Genomic DNA, 20,722 nt, shown 5'->3' with positions numbered 1-20,722 from the left:
ATCTTCTCTCAGATTACTCTCGGCAGATGTCAGGGCCCGCATGTGGAGGCGGCTAATTGCTGGCTCCAGATCAACTGTGGCATAATCCTGCAAGCATATGTGAGCGTGTGTGTGGAGTGTGTGTGTGTGCTGAGGCAAGAGGAGAGGCTGACGGGCGGGTGTTACACTCAGGAAAGAGTGTGTGTGTGCTGCATCCATCAGGCATGCTCCCGATGTGTGTGTGTGTGTGTGTGTGTGTGTGTGTGTGTGTGTGTGGCGTCGGCGTGCTAACGATCAAACCGCCATCAGCGGCAGGAGGAGACGGATGGCGGGACGCCGCACGGCAACACGCTAACGACCCGCTCTCATGCAGGAGGACGCTCGCCTTCGGCGGCGCGGCCGCGCACGTGCACGTGCACTGGCGAGCGTGATCCCTAAACGCCGAGGAATAATAAAGATGGAAGGATGGAGAGCGACCCCCCCTCCGCAGTCCTGAGTGGGGAGGAGGAGGCGCACAAACAAACTCCCAGGGGGGGGGGGGGGGGTGGAGGCCGGGGGGAGGGGGGGGGGGGGGATGTCACACTCAGCTCCAGTGTCGGCTGATGGCTCGGCGTGAGGCATGCCACTTATCAGATTGGAGGGGGGGGGATGCCAGAGCCCATTAACGCGTCTTTTCATCTACACACACGAGCAAATATGCATTCCATGTGCACAAACATGCAAATTCACATGCACCTGAATACACACACACACACACACACACACACACACACACACACACACACACACACACACACACACACACCCAGTGGAAGCTCCTGGACGCTCCCTGCAGGCAGACAGCAGCACGATGCCGTGACTGCCTTCTCCCCCCCCCCACCACTCTGCCTTTCCTTTTCATCCTCCTCTCCCACCCTCCCTCGGTGTCCCAGTTCACTCCAGTGCACACGCTCACGCTCGTCCTCCGCCCCCACCCCACCTCCCAGCTCCCCAGTCCCATCCCGTCCTTCCTCCTCCTCTCACAGCCTCTCAGAAACAAACTTACATGTAAAAACTTTACTACACTGTCATGATGAACGGCTTTTATTAGGAACATTCTTATTGCGGCAATACTGACAAATCCCACCGGACTGAGAGAATTTCTTTACTGAATTTATTAGTCTACTATTGATCAGATCCGTGTGACTCGACTTGAGTGAGCTTTTAAAATTTTTCTTTGATCTAACACAGATTATGCAGAATGAAAAAAGCCTTTATTTCACAAAACCAAACAATTACTCAAAAAAAGAGTATACAACCTCAGCATAAAGCCAGCTTTAATAATATTTACTGGAGGAAAACAGTGAAATGTCCAAACAATTTCCCCTATAGCTGTTGAATTTTGCTAGTTTTAAAAACTCAGCATTGTTTTAAGAAATGTTCTTCAAAAATCAATGTTTCCTCAGTTTCACAGTTTGTTTGGTGGCTTTGCGGGCCAGATTGGAGCCTCTTGTGGGCCGGTTTTGGCTCACATGCCTCATTTTTGACACCCTGAGAGTAGATGAAACTGTGGGATTAACCTGGAACTCACATAAGTAACCAGCAGGACCATTCTGACTGCAGAACGCTGGAAACATTCAAACATAAAAACAATTTGTCATGCTTTACAGCAGAGGCTTCAGTCCTTCAGTTCAGGGGTCAATTACTGCTTTCTGGTGCAAAACACAACAAAATGTCCAAGAAAAAAAAACCTCCTGTATGTGTTTCATTTTGTGGCTTTTTCCATGCTTTTTTTAAAAACTGACCCTGAGAGCATGTTTTTGAGGCTAACGCTAGTCTGCTAGCGATGAATTAGCTAGCTTGAGAGTCTGTGTTCACTACTGTCAAGAAAAGTGTGTGAAAAAGTTGATTTCAATGCAGTTTTTACCGTCTGCTTCCGGTAAACTGCATCCAGTTTCTAAAATATAAAGTCGTGTCTCCTGGATTGCAAAATATATCATCAAATTCTGGTTTAGCAGTGTTTGGAACCATAACCGGGTGAAGTGATGGAGACAAAGCTCCGTTAGCCCGTCACGGAGCTGATAAACACCTCATTAGCCTCGCTGAAGGCCGGCTAGCATGCTAGCGACGGAGCCCCGGAGCAGGCGGGGCTTCCAGCATCTCAGCAAACCCGATAAGACTGGAAAGTAACGATCACATGCTATCCTGTAGAAAGGAGAGGAATAATCATGCGTGATGGCTCGGGGGTGTGTGTGTGTGTGTGTGTGTGTGTGTGTGTGTGTGTGTGTGTGTGCCATGCACTGGATGCAGTGATACGTGCGTGCAGCAGACAGCCTTAGAACAACAGTGGCGCTGTTCCGCCCCGGGCAGCCTCCTCGTCCTCTGCCGTCCATTCATCAGAGGATGAGATACACGCTGCTGGACGGCGCAGCGCTGCACACCAGTAGATGAATGGATGAATGTGGAGCATCGGGGCGGCTGAGCTTCAGGCGGTCCATTTGCTTCTGCACAGTTTCAGTCATTCTGGCTGTATTTATCTCCTCCTCCCTCTCCCTCCCTCCATACCAGGCCGTCTTCCTCGTCTCCGGCTCTGGTCTTAATGCACTCCCAATCAGCCCGTCCGTCAGGTGGACGTGCGCTACGCGTCCGGAGGCTCGCATGCAAATGAGCTCAAACGGCAGGATGCTGCTCGCTGCTTGAAGGCTCCTCAGAGGGAGGACAGTGGGCGGAAGACATGTCTGAGCTGAGGACTGCAGGAGGCTGCTGACTGTCCACGCTATGCTAATGGGCTAATGGGACGCACGGAGACGAGCGGTGCTGAGGATTAACCCCGTCACACACACTCTGATGTTTTAATGCTACGGGAGGACGCTCACAGCAGACAGCTGCTGATGGGAGTTCTGTCTGACGACGGTTCCAGTCGCTACAGACATCAACAGCTGGAGTGTTTTTACAGTGACTGTCAGCTCTGAAACCACCAGGACCAGGAGGGTCTGGACCAGGACCAGGCCCAGGAGAACACACAACATTGTTCTTGACTCCCAAAATGCACAGAAAGCTGAAAACAGTGTAAACCGTTCCTCAGCTGCTGTCAGCTCCTCTCTTTGTCGCTCGCAGTGAAACTTCTCCCTCCTGAAATCAGTCAAAACTTTTGCAGAAGCTGCAGAAAGTAAGACAACAGACAGAGTTTCCACTTTCTTTTTGACCGGCAGGCATTTTGCTTTTTATTTTTAAAGTTTCTTCTTGCATCCGACGGGACGCGTTCGTTCTTTGCTGTTTCTAAACTTGGGGAGACTTTGGCAGCGGGACGAGAACAGAGGAGTGGAGGAGCCGGAGCGACAGCCGCTCTGCAGGCAGGACGCTCAGAGGCTGCATGTGTGGAGCAGAGGTGTGTGTCTGAGTGTGTGTGTGTGTGTGTGTGAGGGGGAGTCAACCAGGCCTGCCGCCTGCCAACTCTTAAGTGGCCGTGGCACTCAAAGATAATGAGGAGCGATGATGAGGCCAAGCAGGGCAGAGAGAGGGCCCACGTGCCACGTGGTGGGAAACAGAAATCTATCTGGCTGAGCTGCTGCTGGAAAAGGTCAAACCTGCGGCTCGAGCCTCGGCTTTCATTAAACCAGCGCCCTCTCTTCAGACTTCTATATCCGCCTCGGCGGAAGCAGAGTGAGCTTCCTGCATTCCTCAGTCGTGACCTGGAAACACACTTGTCGTCTTTATTGTTCATTACTGAGCCGTGCGCCGCGATACGCTGCCTAATCCCATTAAAGTAATCCACAGGAAAACAACTCACGGCACCATCACTGCCGCACCGCCCCCACCCTTCACTTATGCCGTATTTAAATGTGCGCCGAAATGAAATAATTAATGAGACTCTCCCGTCGTGTTGCTGGTGGAGAGGACGGCCCGCAGGAGAGAACAGTCCAGGTTCAGCCTGTTCCAGAAGAAACACTCAACAAACACCACATGTCTTCCTGAATCAGGTGGAAGAACAGACCAGTGTGTAGAAATACTGAATGGGCTGATCAGGGGTGTCAAACTTAAGGCCCGTGGGTCAAAACCAGAACATTAATGGCTCCGATCCGGCCCAGGAAGGAACCAAGCAAAAGGTAAAAATTGCAAGAAATCAACAAATTTTTAAAAGTTTTGTTCAGAGAAGCAACACGGTAACACGACCCAACACAGGTATCAGTGATGCTGCCATGACCGCTAGCTAACTAGCATTAGCCTCAAAGCCATGCTGGCAGGGTGAGTTTGTAAAAACACCCATAATGCAGCAGCTGCAGGAGAAGCTTTATGAACGTTTCACTCTGTTTTACACCAGAAGGTTTCATTAAAACTGGATTTAGTCCAGATTGGAGTCGTTTTCGGGATGAATTTGGTTGACTTTTTTTTGTAAAAATATTGATATTTCCTTCAGGTGCAGTCTGCACCACCACAAAGAAAACCTCCAGCATATAAATTCTAAGGTTATTTGGTAGTGTTTCACCAGTCTGGACCACTGGAGATGAAACTGGGACCAAACATGTTGGCGTAACCCTGATCACCAACAGCTGAAAGCTTTCCCCTTCTCCCTGATGTCTTGAGGTTTCAGATCCTGTTTGACAGATATCTAACCTTTGAAACATCCAAAGTTTCCAACAGAAAGTGGAACTTTAACAACCTTTTTCCAGAAAACGCTGCTTCTGTATGTCTGAGAAGTGCTGCGTAGCTGCAGAGCCCCATTAAACCCGCCGGCACGTCTCGTGGTTTTTCTTAAGAGATGATTGCCTGAAAGACGCTGAAAGCGGAACGATCCCACCTCCTGTGGTCTCTCAAGATGCTCCTTCTGAAATTTGAGGGGTGTGTGACGAGCAGCAGCCGTGGGCAACGATCCCAGCATGCAGTGGGGGGGTTCAGCTCTGCCATCCGGTCCTGAACGGTGTCTGCTGGTTAACAAATGCCGAGCGTGTTTGGATACGAGGCCGGCGCACGCCTGGGATTATGAATAAAACATGGGGCCCTTATTAAAAATAATCTGGCTCAAAAGTGCCAGAGGCCCTTGAGGTCGATACCCCCCCCTCCCCCCCCTGCACACCTCGCAGGGTTCAAGGAGAGGGGTCGCTGATTAGCTCTGAGAGCACATTCTCATTCTGTATGATCCGGCGGGGAACGTGTCGAGTGGAATTAAATAAAGCAGATAGAGCGCGTTGCTCGGGGCGACACACACACACACACACACACACACACACACACACACGCAGAGGTTGGGGGGGGTTGATCTGTTCGGTTCTTACCTGAACATCTCGCCCAGGCCCTTCAGAACGCCTTTCTTGGGTTTGCTCTTGTCCTTCTCTCTGTCCCGCTCCGGTTTCTTCTTCTCCTTCATGGACGCTCGCTCCCCACGCCGGCCGTCTCTGGACAGGTTCCCGTTGGGACTCGTTCCCACGGCGAGGCTTCCGTTGGGACTCGGCCCCACGGCGAGGTCGCCGCTGATCGACATGGACCGGGAGCTTCCCTCTGTGTCCTCGTCCACTGGAGGGAAGACGCGAGACGGACGGTGAGCAGAGACAGGATGATACGGGAATGAAGCCTGATCATTGGTCCGTGTGCAGCAGCACCCACTAGTGGCCCAACATGAGAACTGCATCCCGTTTCAGTCGATCCGCTGTGTGAATGAGAAACTCCCCACAGATCCCCGGAGCTGTTAGAATCACAAGCTTCCTTCTTTCATTAGTATCTATCCTAAAATAAAGAAATGTGTCCCACAAGGTACAGCGGCTTTGAACAAAACACACTGAATTCCTGCTCCTCATTAGCGGCGGCTATATTTGCTCAGCGCGCCCGCTGAGGACGGGATTCTGCTGAGCACTGTCTCACTCAGCCTCCAGCCTCCAGATACTCCAGCTGTGCACATTTCACAAAGATCACGACAAAAACTTCTTCTAACGGGAAAAAAGACGATGTGATTGAATAGAACGAGCTTCATACAAAGCAGCTGCTTAATTACGTCTGAACTCATTTCAATCCACACATCAAACTGGAACCAAACTCCTTAGGTGATGCAAGGTTGATTAAACTCAAAGTTTCCATCACATCTAATCAGAACCGATGTGCCAAATGTAATTAATCTGTCAGTAATTATACATTTAAATAATCTTGAAAAAGAAAGGCGGGGCTGCTCGCCGGTATGTTAATTGCAGATATAGCGAGCTGCGGATATGTGGAGGTAGATGTCCTTCAGATTACAACTTATTCCAGTTTCTGCAACTTCTTCACTTTGATGGAGGAGAGAAAAGCGCTGGTGGTGAGGGAGGGAGGTAGATTCCAGCATACGTGAAGAGGCGGACTGACGGCGGGAGTGAAGGGGGGTGAAGGGGGGGTTTCACATTTCAAGGATGAACAGCGGGGTTTGTTTTCTCCTGTGATCTGTGGAGCTATCAGCTCTTGTCTTTTCAGCTGCCATCTCAGAGGAAATTACTGAAATGGAATCACAACACGTGAGAGAGAGAGGGGGAGAGAGAGAGAGAGAGAGAGAGAGAGAGAGAGAGAGTACACTGTTCATTTGCGCCCCTCCTTCCCTTTTCCCTCCACCTCCACCCATTTGGGTGTGGGTCCTGGATGGTATCGGTGCTATCGCCCAATCTGCTGCCTGCTTATCGTCCACTTAAGAGCCTCGGCGGCGAACGGCGGCCGTGAGCCGGATCTGCCCATTGAAATGACTGAGATTAGCATGGTGCTAATGCTGCCGCTGCCTAATGACGCCGGGCTGCAGATAACACACTGAGCATTGTAATCCGGGGCTCCCAGGGGGCCGCAGGCTGAGAGGGGTGTGTGTGGAGAGCATGCTGCGGAGGTGTGTGGAGGTTCGTCCATCGACAAAACAAAACCGCAAATTTAATGTGGAATGTTTAGATCATGTAAAAAAGTGCAGAAACAGGAAGTTGAACGTGCTGGTGACTCTTTGTGACAGGCTGCTGTCCTGTCTTTTCCCGTCCGCCTTCTCCTTTTGCAAGTTCATTCATTCATTCATCCTCTACATTATTTAGGGCAACAGTCCATCAATTTAAAATGAACTTTGTTTAATTCGGTTCTTTGACGCAGGCTTCGCCATCAGACGAGGCGAGGCCATCGACGGAACAAAACAACAGAGCGACGGTCTCAATCAGCAGTTCTGAGGAAAGTGTCAACAGCCTGAGGGCTAATTTCCAGAGGGAAGCGTTTTGTCGCTCTCCCATTAAACCTCCTGTCCTTAATAACAGAGCCGGCTCGGGCCGAGGTGATGACAGACCAGTCAAACTGTCAGTCATGAAAGAACGGCCAGATTTTCTTTTTTCCTCAAACAATGCGACACAGAGTAGCACACGGGGAAGTGTGTTTCTTCGTCTTTTTTTCCCAGCGGGATATCTTGTGGGGACACATTTTCTTTAGGTGAAGCCACATTCTTATTTTATGTAAATAAAAGTCTGGGAGCAGCGGAAGGCAAGGCTTATCTGTCAACTTTGACTATTAACCTCGGTGACGAGCACAGACTGGCTGCTTTTATCTAAATTGAAAAACAGAGTTATTTGAATATCATGGGGAGAATGCAATATACAGCGGCGGGGGGAAAATCATTCGCTTTCCCCATTTTTCTTGGTTGAGATAAGACTGTATTTAGTGGCGTGCCGACAGAGCTTATGAGAACAAAGCGTTTCGGGCAAATAATTCCTTCTTTTTTTCAAATGTCCCCCAGCTCTTTTAATGGAATCCTTTAATGGTGAAAGAAATTTATATGGAGTGATTACTCTTGTGGCGTGGCGGTGTTATTACCTGTCGGAGGGAAATAAATAAAGAATCTGAGACGGCTGTCTCTCACTATCTGGTGCGTTTCATTCTGTCAGGCAGGAGAAGGGACAGATCTCTTCGCTCAAAGAGACGTGTCTTCGCCGCGTCCCGTCTTAAGACTCTGCTCGGATGAAATCGAGCTAGCGATCGACCAATCATTGGTTGGGCCGATGACCGGCGCCAATATTCAGTGCTGATGAATATCGGCACCATCATATTTCTTTGAACCCAACGAGTGATAAAAGATCAGCGTGAAATGGGATGATACAGCAACATCTGAGTGGCTACACTCAGACCCAGCAGGGCTAGCAGCCAATCAGCAAGGAAAGCTGCATGCACATAGACATATATTCAGAATCATAGATATATGTGCATAGAGGAGAGGAGTGAAGAAGCTCTGTCTGAAATAAAGTCTGAGAGAAGAGATTTGTCTCCTGACTGGCCGATTAAAGGCTGAATTCTGCTTTCCACACAGACGAGACGACGTCAAACACCGTAAATCACAACATGCAATATGAAAAAAAAAAAAGGTGCAGTTAGCTTAATGCTAACTTCAATGGGAAAACCCATTGGCATGCTAACAGTTAGCACAATAGTCACAGAATTTGCTGGAACAAATTAAACTGAGCAACATTTCACTTACTAAATACAAAACACAAACGCTAATGATTTCAATGCTAACAGGCAGATATTTCATGGCAAAAGCTCTTCTGTATTACATGCAAAAAAAGAAAAAGAGAATCTTTTCTGTTTTTTTAAATCAAGGTGAGTCAAATGGAGGCAGGAGGAGCTGACAGATGTGGGTAAACATCAGAAACTGTTCGTTGCGTGTTCTCTGTGTGAAAACACAGCAATGTACTTAAAGTGGTTGTGAGCTCCTGGGAGAGCGTGTTTCTACGATCCCTCTCTACACGACTGAGGTGAATATTAATGAGCGTGGAAGCTAGCTGCACACATGCTCGGTGTCACATGCATCCATCACGCATCGGGAGGAGTTATTAACCTGGGAAGTTTCTGGCGACTGGAGCGCTGCGAGAGGCGGCGTTCAGTCGGCCTACATTAAAGTGACGGAGGAATGTTTTTCTGGTCTGCGCAGCGATGGGCCACTCACCCGTGTCCATGCTGTTCTCCTCGTCTGGCGGGACGGCGCCGGGCTTCTCGTACGACTTGTCGATGGCGGCTCTGAAGCTCTCGTTGCAGCCGCGGCCCCGGATGATGCGCGAGCGCGGCCTGTCCACCGTCAGCTCGCCGTTCACCGTGATCTCGGCCAGGGCCGTCTGGAGGCTCTCCAGCGAGCTGGACTTCTTCAGACCCAGCGAGCGGCCCACCTCCTGCTCTCCGGAGCCTGCGGAAGGAGTCCACAGCGTCAGACGCCGTCACAGAGGTCCCTGCATGTCCATCAATCACTCAGGTCTCTCTTGCTTTATTCGGGACGGCGGCGGCTGGAAAGCCAAAAGAAGGTGAGAGTCTGGCTCTTAACGTGAGAAACAAATGACGCCATTGCCGGGCCAACGGGGTGTGCAGAATGAGAACGGAGTGTTATATCTTCACTGAGACATTTTCCTGCTGAGAATTATCACTCAACCTTTGTCTCTGTGTCGGCACAGTTAAATTATGTGGCTCAAGCATAATGCGTATAAATGGCCTCTATAAAAGACAGCAGTGTTCCACTGAGCCGTGGCGATGGCAGCGTTATGCTAAAACATCATCAATTCCTCAAACGTTGAGATAAACTGACATATTTTCAGCGCTGGTGCTCCCTCACTTTTCTTTACTCAGTTTCTCTGAATGAAGTGGAGAGCAGCGAGGAAGAGGACGGAACAGAAGAAAACCAGGCACACCCCTGACCGTCCGATGTTTCTCAATCACACCTGAAAAAGGAACAACACTGCTGTCTGTCAGAATGAATGAATCCTCTGGAGGAGCGACACTCTGTTACTGTGAACTCTGCATAGGTTAAACTGTCTCCTATAGCGACACAGCGCTGAGCACTGAGCCTGCAAAGCAGCTGTGGGGACAACAAAGCCGGCGTTCAGCAGCCGAGCGGCGCTCCAGACACATGTAATTATTTTTCCAATGCTTGCCAGAGGTTTGTTTAGGGTGTGTAAGTGGAGCGCGACTCAGGTATTGGTATTTCATTTTGTCAGAGAGCGTCCGTCAGCTCCCCGGAGCTCTTACCTTAGCCGCCGCTCGGTAAACAAGCAGCCTGTTGATTTTCTGTCGCCTCTGTTCTGCTTTGATTTTGCGTGCGGTAAGACGGAGCGGGATGGATTCAGGAACATGTGCAGGTAGGGCCTTAATAGGTGTCAGTGTCTGAGGGGGAAGCTATCAGTGGAAATGGATCCAGCGCTGATTCAATTACTTTAACTGCATCAGAGTTTGGACTCTGATCGCAGCGTGAGGAGGGATTTACTCCCAGCTCTGAAGGAACATCAGCCACATGTTTAGACACACAGCGCGGACCGAGCCCGGCCTCCAGGAGATTATAGACTCCTCTGCAGGAGATGAAGAAAACAGAACTTCACAATAATAACCTACAAGTGTGGTGCAACAATTAAAAAGTGGCCTGTCTGTCAGAGGAACAGGCTCTCAACTCTATTCTTTCTGTTCATTTGCATTTTGAAAACGTTTGCCTGTACTGAGATAGCGTCATATTCAAACCTCAGTACATAAAGTCTGCGTTTTCTGGCTTTCAGATCAATCTACAATATATCTGCTCAGATGGGCCTGTTTCCCTTAATATGCTACAATCTGCTTAAAAAATCTTGTTAAAAACAATTATTATAATAATATTAGGCCTGTCAAAAGATAAATTTTTTTAAATCATGATTAATTGCATCACTTCCACAGTTAATCATGATTAATCATGCTTTGATTTACATTGTTTGAATGGTGTTGTTTTGTATTTGAAGGCAGTTTTCAGTCCAAACCAAAGTCATAGTTGAAGTTTCAGCGTGGAGACTTCCTGCTGCCACTGATTTCTGAGCAGAGCGTCTTGATCGGGAATCAAACTCAAATTTCCTTTTTCACCTTGTTGGTTCTCTTTCAAGATAAAGTGCTATGTAGACCAAATTAATACAATGTCTGTGTTAAAAATACAGTTTTCAATCTGGAAAAAAAAAACAAAAAACCCAAAGCCTAATTATATGATTAATCACAATTTAAAAAATTAATCTTTAGTCATCCCTCCATTAATTAATCATGATTAATGCAATTAAGTCTGACAGCCATAATATTGTCCTTATTTTATAAATCCTACAGGTTAATCACGAGGGATGCAAATAATTTATAGATTTATAATTGATAATGTTGAAAGTTTCCCTCAAGCTGAGCCGTGGCATCTAATTCCATCAGAGCGGCTTCTTCTTTTAAAGAACCTTCGGTGTGGTTTGTATCGGTGGGCAGTAAATCACTGTACAGAGCATAAAAGTGAAGTTCCATCATAACGACGTTCACCCGCAGACTCCAGCTGTAAATCCACACACTTAAAGCCGTCGTCTTCTGGATCGCACAGGGAGGAAGTGACGGCCAGGGAACGGGGCTCTGAAGGCTCCGGACATGTGGACGCAGTCTGGACAGAGCAGCATTGTGTCTTTACGGCCCTCTGGGGCCTCGGGGCCCCCCCACGTGTGTGTTCTGCTGTTTCCTCTCACCCACGTTAACATCCAGATGTGTGTGTGCCATGCAGGGACTCCCAGACAGGCGCAGTCAGCTCCAGATGCTGGACGAGTCTGAAGAGACCCGAATGAGAGAAGAAAATACAGCGTCGCAGAGAAATCCGACCCCCGGCGATCCTCCCATGGAGCGCTGTGAGCACACAGAGGTCGCAGCGGCGAGCGGCGCCAAACACAAATCTGCCACCGTTATCATAATCGTACCCGTGGCAGCTTGTCCGCTCTGTTGGCTCAACCCCCTTTTCGCTATTTTCTCCTTGATCCTTTAACCAAGCAAACCTGCAGCAGCGCGCCGGCGATTAGCCAGCTATCTTCACGCAACACTTCGCCGTGCGAGCGCGCAGCACCGGCGAGCACGGCCGCCACAAACCGGAGCACTGATTGATTTCTTAATTCAATCCCCTTGTTATTTCAAGAGACTGAAAAGTTTACTGCGAGGCTCCTCGGGGTCACGGGGGCGGCCGTCATTTTCGCTCCATTTGTTGCTAATGCACTCAGCGGGAGCGCTTCGGAGCGTCGGTACAGATCCTGTGTCAGATAAGGTGAAAGGTCAGCGGTACAGAGAGGATTTGTGTTTCCCGTATGTCTCTGAAACGCTGCCGTCTCTCCTTTTCCACAGACGGTCACAGAAGTGTTGAATCCCGAGAGAACCTTCACTCAATCCAAACAGAAACAAGCGATCTGACCGTGCTGCCTCCCATTTAGAGAGAAACGCTAATGTGAGAGCTTCCGGGCGGCGCCGGGCAGTAAAATGGAACTTTACTGTGCTGCAGATATCTGGAAGGTCAAGAGCTCCCCGGTTTGATTCCCGCTGCTGCTCAGACTGTCGGGCGAGGCGGGCTACTTTCTGATTACTATGACGAATCTTTAATGCCGCAAAAGCATAAACAGAATTACGACGGAGAGGATGCAAGTAAAACTCAATTCATTTGTTCAAAAGAAGCAATTTCATCCAGCGGAGGACGAGAGAGGACGATCTGAAGAGGAAAATCCATTACGAGAAAACACAGGCCCAGATCCGCCAGAACCAGAGAACGACTCTGTGGATGAAACTCAATCAAGCCAGGACCAATTCCATGTAAATGTGGGTTTGTGAGGCTTAGGCGTAAAGCCTGCCAGCGGCGGACACGCGGGAGCCACGGGAGCCACCGGAGCACCGGAGCGCCACACAATGGGATTGCAAGCAAGAGGCTGCGCAGAATGCAACAGTTCAAGGGAACACAAGTGACATCTGCCGTACTCGGAAACGGGGAATTATCCGTCTGCTTGGTATTCCGCGCCGCCAGCCCGCTCGCCATTGTTTCAATCCGGCACGGCGAATCGGTGAGAGGAGACAAAGAGCGAGCCGGAGAGCCGGGGAGTTTGCCCGTACAGCCCGCCGTCTCCAGCCCGCCTTTGTTTCGGCGTGAAGCGGCTGCCGGCTCTCCGGGGAGAGTTTGACGGACAGCTCTCCGTTCGCCGCTCTATTATGTGATTCCTATCACACAACCGAAGCCCCGGCGCGCCGCTCCTCATCTCCCTCTTATTCACAGGGATGGAAATACGTATTCCCTCCATCGCATACAGACAGGAGCTCGCCACTCCCCACACGTCTGGAGGAGAAATGAAAATCATCCAAATGAAGCAAAGGAAGACAATCGGACCATAGCAAGGTGGGGCAGACATGACTGTGCTCCCCGTCGCCGAATTAAAGGTCCTTTGCCATTAAGCGTTAAAGGGGACGTATGGCAAAACTCCATGAATAAATGAGGAGCCGTTATTCCAGGGACAGGAGCTCATCGTGTAATTAGAGCGGAGCTAAAACTGTGCCTCACAGCCATTATTCACCAGCGGCCCGTCCACGTAAAGATGTGTGTACAGACCGGGGCTCCATTACACATAATGTATGCAGGGAGCCGGGCCTTTAAGCAGGGCGGTAAAAGGGTGATTACGCTAAAAATAGCCTGTGAGCTGGTCGGACGGAGGCCACGTCCAGGTATCCCCGCGGAAACGAGGCGTCCCGGGTCGGGAGTGCTATTATGTCTCTGACAGCTGTAGATCGTTAACCCGACGGACGGAGGACGTCCTCCGCCCGCCCAGCGCCACTTCCACCGAGTTCCTCTGAATCTGAAGCATATCTACCGTGTTTTCCAGGAAATACTCTTGTTTTACGCCGTCATGACTGCATTTGCACTTCATGCCACTAGGTGTGCTGTTTGCAAGTTCAACCTTATTCTACACAGACACCACAGAAGAAGAGGGGCCCCTGAAGTGCAGGCTCTCTCTGCGTGTTGTTAGAAAAAGCCAGCAAGACGTAACTGGAACATGAGCATATTGGGGGTTTTTGCAGGTGTTTGCAAGCCTCAGCTTGATTCTACTATCTTATCTAACTTTAGACCAGTATCAAATTTGTCTTTTATTTCAAGGTTTTTACACAGCTCCATGTGTTTCTAGATTGTAACTCTATTCTTGAGAAATTTCAATCTGGTTTTAGGTCAAAACACAGCCAGAGTCTGTCCTGTTGAAGGATCACAATGATATCGCCCGGTCTGTTGGTGCTAAATGTCCTGTTGCTTCAGTACTTTTAGATCGAACAGCAGCATTCGACACTACTGATCACACTATTCTTTTGTCACGCCTAGAGATGGTCGGTATTCGTGGTACTGTGTTTAAATGATTTAAATCCTACTTATCAAACAGAAGTTTCTCTGTTAGGATCAGCAATTTAAGAGGGCTCTATTTTGGGTCCTATTTTGTTTTCTGAGATCAATAATTGCGCATCACAATTTATCATTTGACCGTTACGCAGATGACCTGCAAATTTATTTGCCTGTTTTCTCACACAGGAGTGATGCTGTCAAACCAGTGATGGGCTGCATATCTGACATTAAACGGTGGTTATGTCAGAATTTCCTTCATCTCAATGAAGCAAAAACAGACTGCATCTTATCTGGCGACTCCTTGCCTGGAGACTTTGGTGTGATGTCCGATCATTTTAAACCCACTGTACGAAATCTCAGTGTTCTTTCTGACAGTGATTTTAGATTTGACAAACAGAGTGACAGCGTGGTCCGAGCAAGTTTTTATCAGTTGTGTCTCCTAACCAAGGGGAAGCCATTTTTAAACCGCTCTGACCTGGAAAAGACAATCCCTGCTTTTATCAGCTCAAGAATAGACTATTGCAACGCCCTTTACATCGGAGTGTCCCAGTCTCGCCTGAATCGCCTCCAACTGGTGCAAAACGCTGAAGCTCGCTTCTTAACAAGCACGCCTGGCCGTGAGCGCTTTACCCCGGTTCTCTCATCATTGCATTGGCTTCCAGTCTCTTTCAGAGTTGATTTTAAACTCCTGCTTTTTGTTTTTAAAGCGCTTAATGGCCTCGCTCCCCCAAACCTGACAGAGCTTCTGAAAGTTCGCAATCCGAACAGAGCTTTGAGGCCATCAGATCAGCTCTGCTGGAAGTCCCTGGAGCCCGATACAAACACCAGGGAGACCGGGCGTGTTCTGTTGTTGGGCCCAGACTTTAAAACGAACCGCCCCCGACATGCCAACCATCACTGACCCGGGCCTTTTCAAATCCAGGCTTAAAACTTATCTTTTAACACTCAGGAGCACAGTGGCACTTCGTTTAATTGTATTTTATCTGTTTTTATTTTCATAGCCCCTTTGAATTGATCATGGACACAATTTGAAATTGCACCATTTGTTTTAGTTGCTGTAATTCTATTGTTTTTATTTCACTGTAAAGAACTTTGGTCACTTTTTGTGTGACTATATAAATAAAGTTTGATTTGATTTGATACATGGCTGATGGCAGCCGGGTTATTGCGAATATTCCGGTTATGAAAGGGTTACTGCCTGCATGTAAACGTAGCCATTGGTACAGAGCAAAGCTACTGGAATTACAGCTGAGGACTAGCAAACCTCTTTGAGAACTTCTCTGGGCCTGTACGAGGGGAAAATTAAGCACAATACTGCAGGTTAAAAGCAAATATTATGTGAAAATAATCCAGCTTGAATAAGTGTCACCTGCCCTCCTTCCCCTGACGGACACCATGAGCAGCAGTGCTGCTTTAACCTTTGACCCCTCCGTCTCTGATTGTCCCTGACCTTTTCCGGCTGCCTCTATGAAGGTTCTTCACCCGGGGAAAACAGCCTGACCGCAGATCCACACAAACACACACACACACACACACACACACACAAACAGTTATTCCACTGATGTCAGGCCGCCGCCACCTCTCCGCTTTCTGCCTCCATTTCCCAAGGCCCCCCACAGGCAGTGGACCGGACGTAAAGCACAAGAAGCAACAGCACAACGGCCTCTTCAGCGACTGTCAGGTGATGGCAGGGCCAATCAGGTGAAGGCACGCATAGCGCACACGCACGTGCGCGCACTCACACACAGGACTGTATCCAGGGAAGACGGCGGCGTGCGGCCGTCCCACTGCGGCGGCGGCCGGCGCTGCCTCCTCTCGGATCACTGGTTCATCAGAACAGACAAGAGCCAGCGCTGCTCCGCATGGAGCCCGGAGACCAGCAGGAGTCCCCGACGGCCCCGCGGACCGGAGCAGGTCCAGGTGCAGGTCCAGGTCCAGGCCGCTGCAGGGTTCTGGCCTGCAGCTCAGAGTGAACCCGGAACAACCAAACTTCCAGACCGGAGCGCCGTTCAGGAAAACGAAGCCAGCCGCCTATTTCAGAGGCTTCGCCAGGCAATCTGTCGGAGATAAAAACTACTTTCCATAATGCTGGAAATGTAATTGGATATTAGGCAGGAAGCGCCTAGAATGGACAGGAAGAGGTGATAACTCTTTGATGGCGTTCTAATCATTCCTAATGGACATTTTATCAATGAGTTTAATCAAAAGAGCTTCCTAATTGTTCCAAAGTGGAGTCAGCAGTTATTTGTCAATTTGATTGCTTGAAAACCACTTTTTTTTTTCCTTCTTGTTGTTTGTTTGCCGTTCGTCTGCTTGTACGCCGGCGCCTCGCTCCTGGGATAAACTGCCGCCATTGATCTCCTGCAAATCTCCATTATTGCTGGATGATTTCTGAGTGATCAGGATCCCCGAGAGTGTGAGAGTGTTGCTAGACGTAATTCAGAACTACGCCCCTCCTCCCCCCCTCCACCGGGCCCAATTGAGTTTGTGAAATGTCCCGCCCGACAGAAATCTTTGCCAATATGAAATCATAATCCATCAGCGAGGAACATGGCGGCGCGGGGACGGCGGAGGGAAATCAGGAACTTGTTCCTCTCATAATAACTCCTGTAAGCGACGAGGCCTCCCGGAAGAAAAACGCTCCGGTCAATACAGGAAGCACGGGCGGCAGACGGAGGGTTCAGAAGGAAAGCCACATATTGAGACTTGGTTGGTATCTCATGTCATGTAAGCTGCGTTTATCTCAAAGGCGCACGCTGCAGCAGGAGTGATTATTTTAATGAAATTATTACATCAAAGCCGCACAATAAAGCGTGTCCCCGGGGCGGTGGATAATGGAGCGGAGCGCTAAATGAGCGCAGGAGCAGCGTTTAGCCCTCAGCTCTCCGGTCGCCACGCTGTTGGACATTTGACTTGAGAGGCGGCAGCTGGAAGGACGCCTCTTTGTGTTCCGATAACATGCTAACCGAGCTGTCCGGCGCCATCAGGATGACGCTTCTTAACGCGGTCAGAATCGTGCCTCCCCACAGGTCCGGCTCCTACTTTGTCACCAGGTATCTGCTTCAGTCTGTTTAATCATGTCCCAGGCGCCTGGAAACCACATCAGCTGGCAGATTTCACCACTTTAAAAACCCATCATTATTGAAATATGCTAAACTGGCCCGACGCCCTGCGGCTCAATCCCATTTAAACCAGAACAAGACTGAGAGGGAAGAGAAGGAGCTGTGGCCTGTGAAGCCCAGCGACGGACGGACTCTGTCCTTCACCCGCAGAATAACTGCTCTCTGCTCGCCGGGCGCTGAAAACCATGCAACACAAGGCTTCTGCTCTTTAACGGCAGCAGATGAGATTAGTGGCAGCGCTGGAGGTAAAGCAGGCGCGGTGAGACCAGCTCAACACGCCGTCGCCGTCGCTGCGGTCGGCCGTGGTGACTGTTCAGCGGGTCAATAACACAGAACGAAAAGGCAGCCGTAACCAGCTCACAACCAGTCATTACTTGACGTGTGATCCCGGCGCCTTTAGGTGCATACAGAGGTATTTTATTCGAGGTAATTGCAGAGCGATCAAAAGAAGGATTTCCATATTGCTGAGAGCGCGGCGCGTGGCATTGAACACTGACTTGGCAACCGGCGCGGGAACCTTTGCCATTGTGCTCGCTCCGCGCCGGGAATGATGGGAGAAAACACTCATTACTCCAAGAGGTGTGGAGGCGCCGGGGGGAGCCGGGCGGAGCGGTGGAGTGGCTTTAGCAGAAGGTAGACGCCTGCTGCCAGTTGGCCTCTTCAGCGTCGCCGCAATTGATCCATCATAGTCAGGCTGTGTTGAACTTTACTTGGAGTGCATTAGAGTGTGTTTACTCCATCAAATTAACACAGAGTGAGCTGCTACCTGAGCCCCAGGCGCTAATTGGTAACTAATACACTGAAAATAAAAAAAATAGACTACTTCAAGTGCTTGAACTGGCAGCAGACAGCCAGAGCCACCATTCAAAGCCTGATGCTCAACCCGAGCTCAGGTGACAGATGTAAACAGCTGGAGTGGTGTTACAGCACGGCAGAGGCTTACCTAGGTCCATGCTCTTGGACTTGCGGGTCTTGATGATGTCCAGCTGAGCGGCGTTCTCGTACTGCTTGGTGCGCTTCTCCGACATGCTCTGGCGTCCGAAGCCCTCCCTCTGGAACGAGCCGTCGGCGTCGGCGTCGGGACTCAGCGAACTGCGGCGAGGAGGAGGAAGAAGATGCGGCGTCTCATCGATCTGGACACGATCAGATTGAAGACATAAACTGGAACGGTGCATCGGCTGAGACAGCTGAGGGGAATCGGGATGACAGGAGGTAAAGGCAGGCGAAGAGAACCAACCCGTGAACATTCACTCACTTCCAGCTCCAGCACAGACGATCGACAGTCAATACTCAGACACACACGGTCAGTTTCAATCCTTCATTCCAGAGACAGTTCTAATCAGGCATCTCCACTTTAAAGGAACGCAGCACGGCGGTGGAGAGGCTCTGGGCCAGATGTGGGATTCTGCAGGGAGGTGGGTCTACTCTGGGGTCACGGCCACTCAATAACCCCCCCTCCCTCCTGAACGTTCGGGGCGGCGGCAGGCCCGACCCGCCCGGCTGCACTCCCTCCGAGATCCTCTATCAGCGTCTGGATCTTAATTGAAAATCGGACGGCTGAGGCTGCAGAGGGGGACGGCGGGATTTGCATGCAAAAAGGTGAATTTACAATTAAGGTGAGGGACGGGGGGGGGGGGGGGGGGGGTGGCGTGCTGATGTGCTGTTTGTTATTTCAGGTTCATCGGTTACATATATGAAGCTTCTCTAACCTCGTGTTGCGGTCTGGAGTCAGAGAAAGGAGACGCGTCTGTACCGACGCCTCCTCCTGGACGTGATTCTCCTTCAGGCGACCTTGGGAGTTAGCGGCGTGGCATCAGAGGCGCCGCAGACCTGCTGGCACTTGTTTGCATGTAACCACTTCTTATTTAGCTTGTCAAGCCCGTTTAGCAGAGGAGCCGCTCGGGGGGTCGGGGGGGGGGGCTCCAGAGCCGGCGCTGTCGACCACACCTGACAATCCCAACTAGGATCAGACGGCCTCGCAGGACCCGCTCCGGATGACACAGGAAGAGGGGGGCGGGGCAGGAAGAGCGCCATGACAGCACAGATCTATTATTCATTTATTCATCATCCTTTGCTTTTTATCCCCCCCCCCCCATCACTCCGAGCTCTCACACACACAAAAACCTGCCCTCTATTTTTCTGCCTCCGCAAATGTCATCTGTCGGAGCGTGACTGAGGCGATGCGGGCGAGAAAGGACGTGTTTTCAACCTGAATGTAGATTTTATTCACTCTTGCCGCCTCGGTGTTTCCGGGGGGGTTGAACAGGCAGACAGAGCCAGCAGGTGGGGGGGTGGGGGGGGGGGGGGGGGGGGGGGGGGGTGGGGGGGCACTGTCACTCCGCTGTGGAGCACCGGAGACTGGAAACACTTCAAGAACTGTTTACGGAACAAGAGGATCCACATCAGGGCTGTCAGGCTCATTCTGGTTCAGGAAACATCTTGAAAAATAGTGCCGTAATAAGATCTCAATTTAAATTTTTAAGTTTTTTCTTTGTTTTCGCATCGAGTACAAGCTCTGAAAGTCTCCATGTTTTTGCAAAATAGTTCACACTGTAAACCAAAACTACATCGGCCTCAATACAAAGTCAGTGAGTGAGAAAAGAGAGACCAGTCTCAGAAGACTCTGGTAATGGAGCAAGCGGCGTGGCGTGGTCCTCCCCGCCTCTGGCCTACCTGGAATAATGGGCCCGGTCTATTTGTATAACACATTCCCTCACCGCTGCTCCTTTAACCAGTATTTAAAAGCGATTTCCTCCATCCTGAGCAGCTGCTTTCCTCCCGGTTCAAAGCCGCCGCCCCCTCCACATCATCTAAAATTAACCAGCGTTGAGGATTGCTCACAGGCACATCCACCGCTCGAACTTGCATTTTACATCAGCTTGTTCCTGTCTCCACTCACAGGAACTTAAACGTGTCAAACTGCACGCCCGCCTCATTGCTAAGTGGTGTTCGCTAAAAGCCCCCGGCGCTCGCAATTACCCCGGCGACTTCTCCCTGCCGTTCTCCAACTCTGACACTCTGTCAGGAACGAACCCAAAGAGTTTTGTTTCAGGTTCTTCCACTCTGAGAGGAGGATGTGATGGACTTTCGGGCCGTGGGGGGGTGGGGGTGGGGGGGTTTCAGTGGAGCAGAGAAGCGGGGCAGGAGGTGGAGAGCAATACCCCGCCAGGTGTTCAGGAAGTGGGCCTTGTGGGGTTTGAGGAGGGGGGAGACTCGGCTGACTGCACCGCTGGGCAGCTGGGTCGGCGAGCCTTCAATCACTCTGAGGAGAAGCTTCCAGAGAAGGAGAACCCATCCATCCATGAACCCAGACGGCGCTCATCTTTACATCCTACAGCATGAGGACACTTTTCAGAGGTGATAACGACTTTTAATGGACTCATTTAGTGAGTCGTGTGAATCACTGGACTGGAGGTGTGGACGTCTGAATCAGAGGGGAACAGAGCAGCAGCTGCACCTGCGATGGCTTTAATCTGGGGAGGAGACGAGGAGGGAGACACTAACAGGGTCAATCAAGACCTCTCTG

General features: G+C 50.2%; 1 protein-coding gene across 3 annotated transcripts in view; it reads right to left on the bottom strand.

The window, feature by feature from the left end:
* Positions 1-20,722, bottom strand: part of LOC115394289 (partitioning defective 3 homolog) — a 274,828-nt gene that overhangs the window by 74,188 nt on the left and 179,918 nt on the right. For all 3 annotated transcript variants that reach the window (XM_030099575.1, XM_030099573.1, XM_030099574.1), the window contains exons 17-19: positions 18,140-18,288; positions 8,873-9,106; positions 5,232-5,469 (exon numbers count right to left, since the gene is read on the bottom strand). In XM_030099575.1, coding sequence (XP_029955435.1) covers positions 5,232-5,469; positions 8,873-9,106; positions 18,140-18,288 — 621 coding nt within the window. The remainder of the gene's footprint in view (positions 1-5,231; positions 5,470-8,872; positions 9,107-18,139; positions 18,289-20,722) is intronic.

Source organism: Salarias fasciatus, chromosome 9 (genome assembly GCF_902148845.1).
Source record: "Salarias fasciatus chromosome 9, fSalaFa1.1, whole genome shotgun sequence".
Classification (NCBI taxonomy): Eukaryota; Metazoa; Chordata; class Actinopteri; order Blenniiformes; family Blenniidae; genus Salarias; species Salarias fasciatus.
Note: the sequence above shows the minus strand (reverse complement) of the source record. Positions and strands in the feature narration are given on the sequence as shown.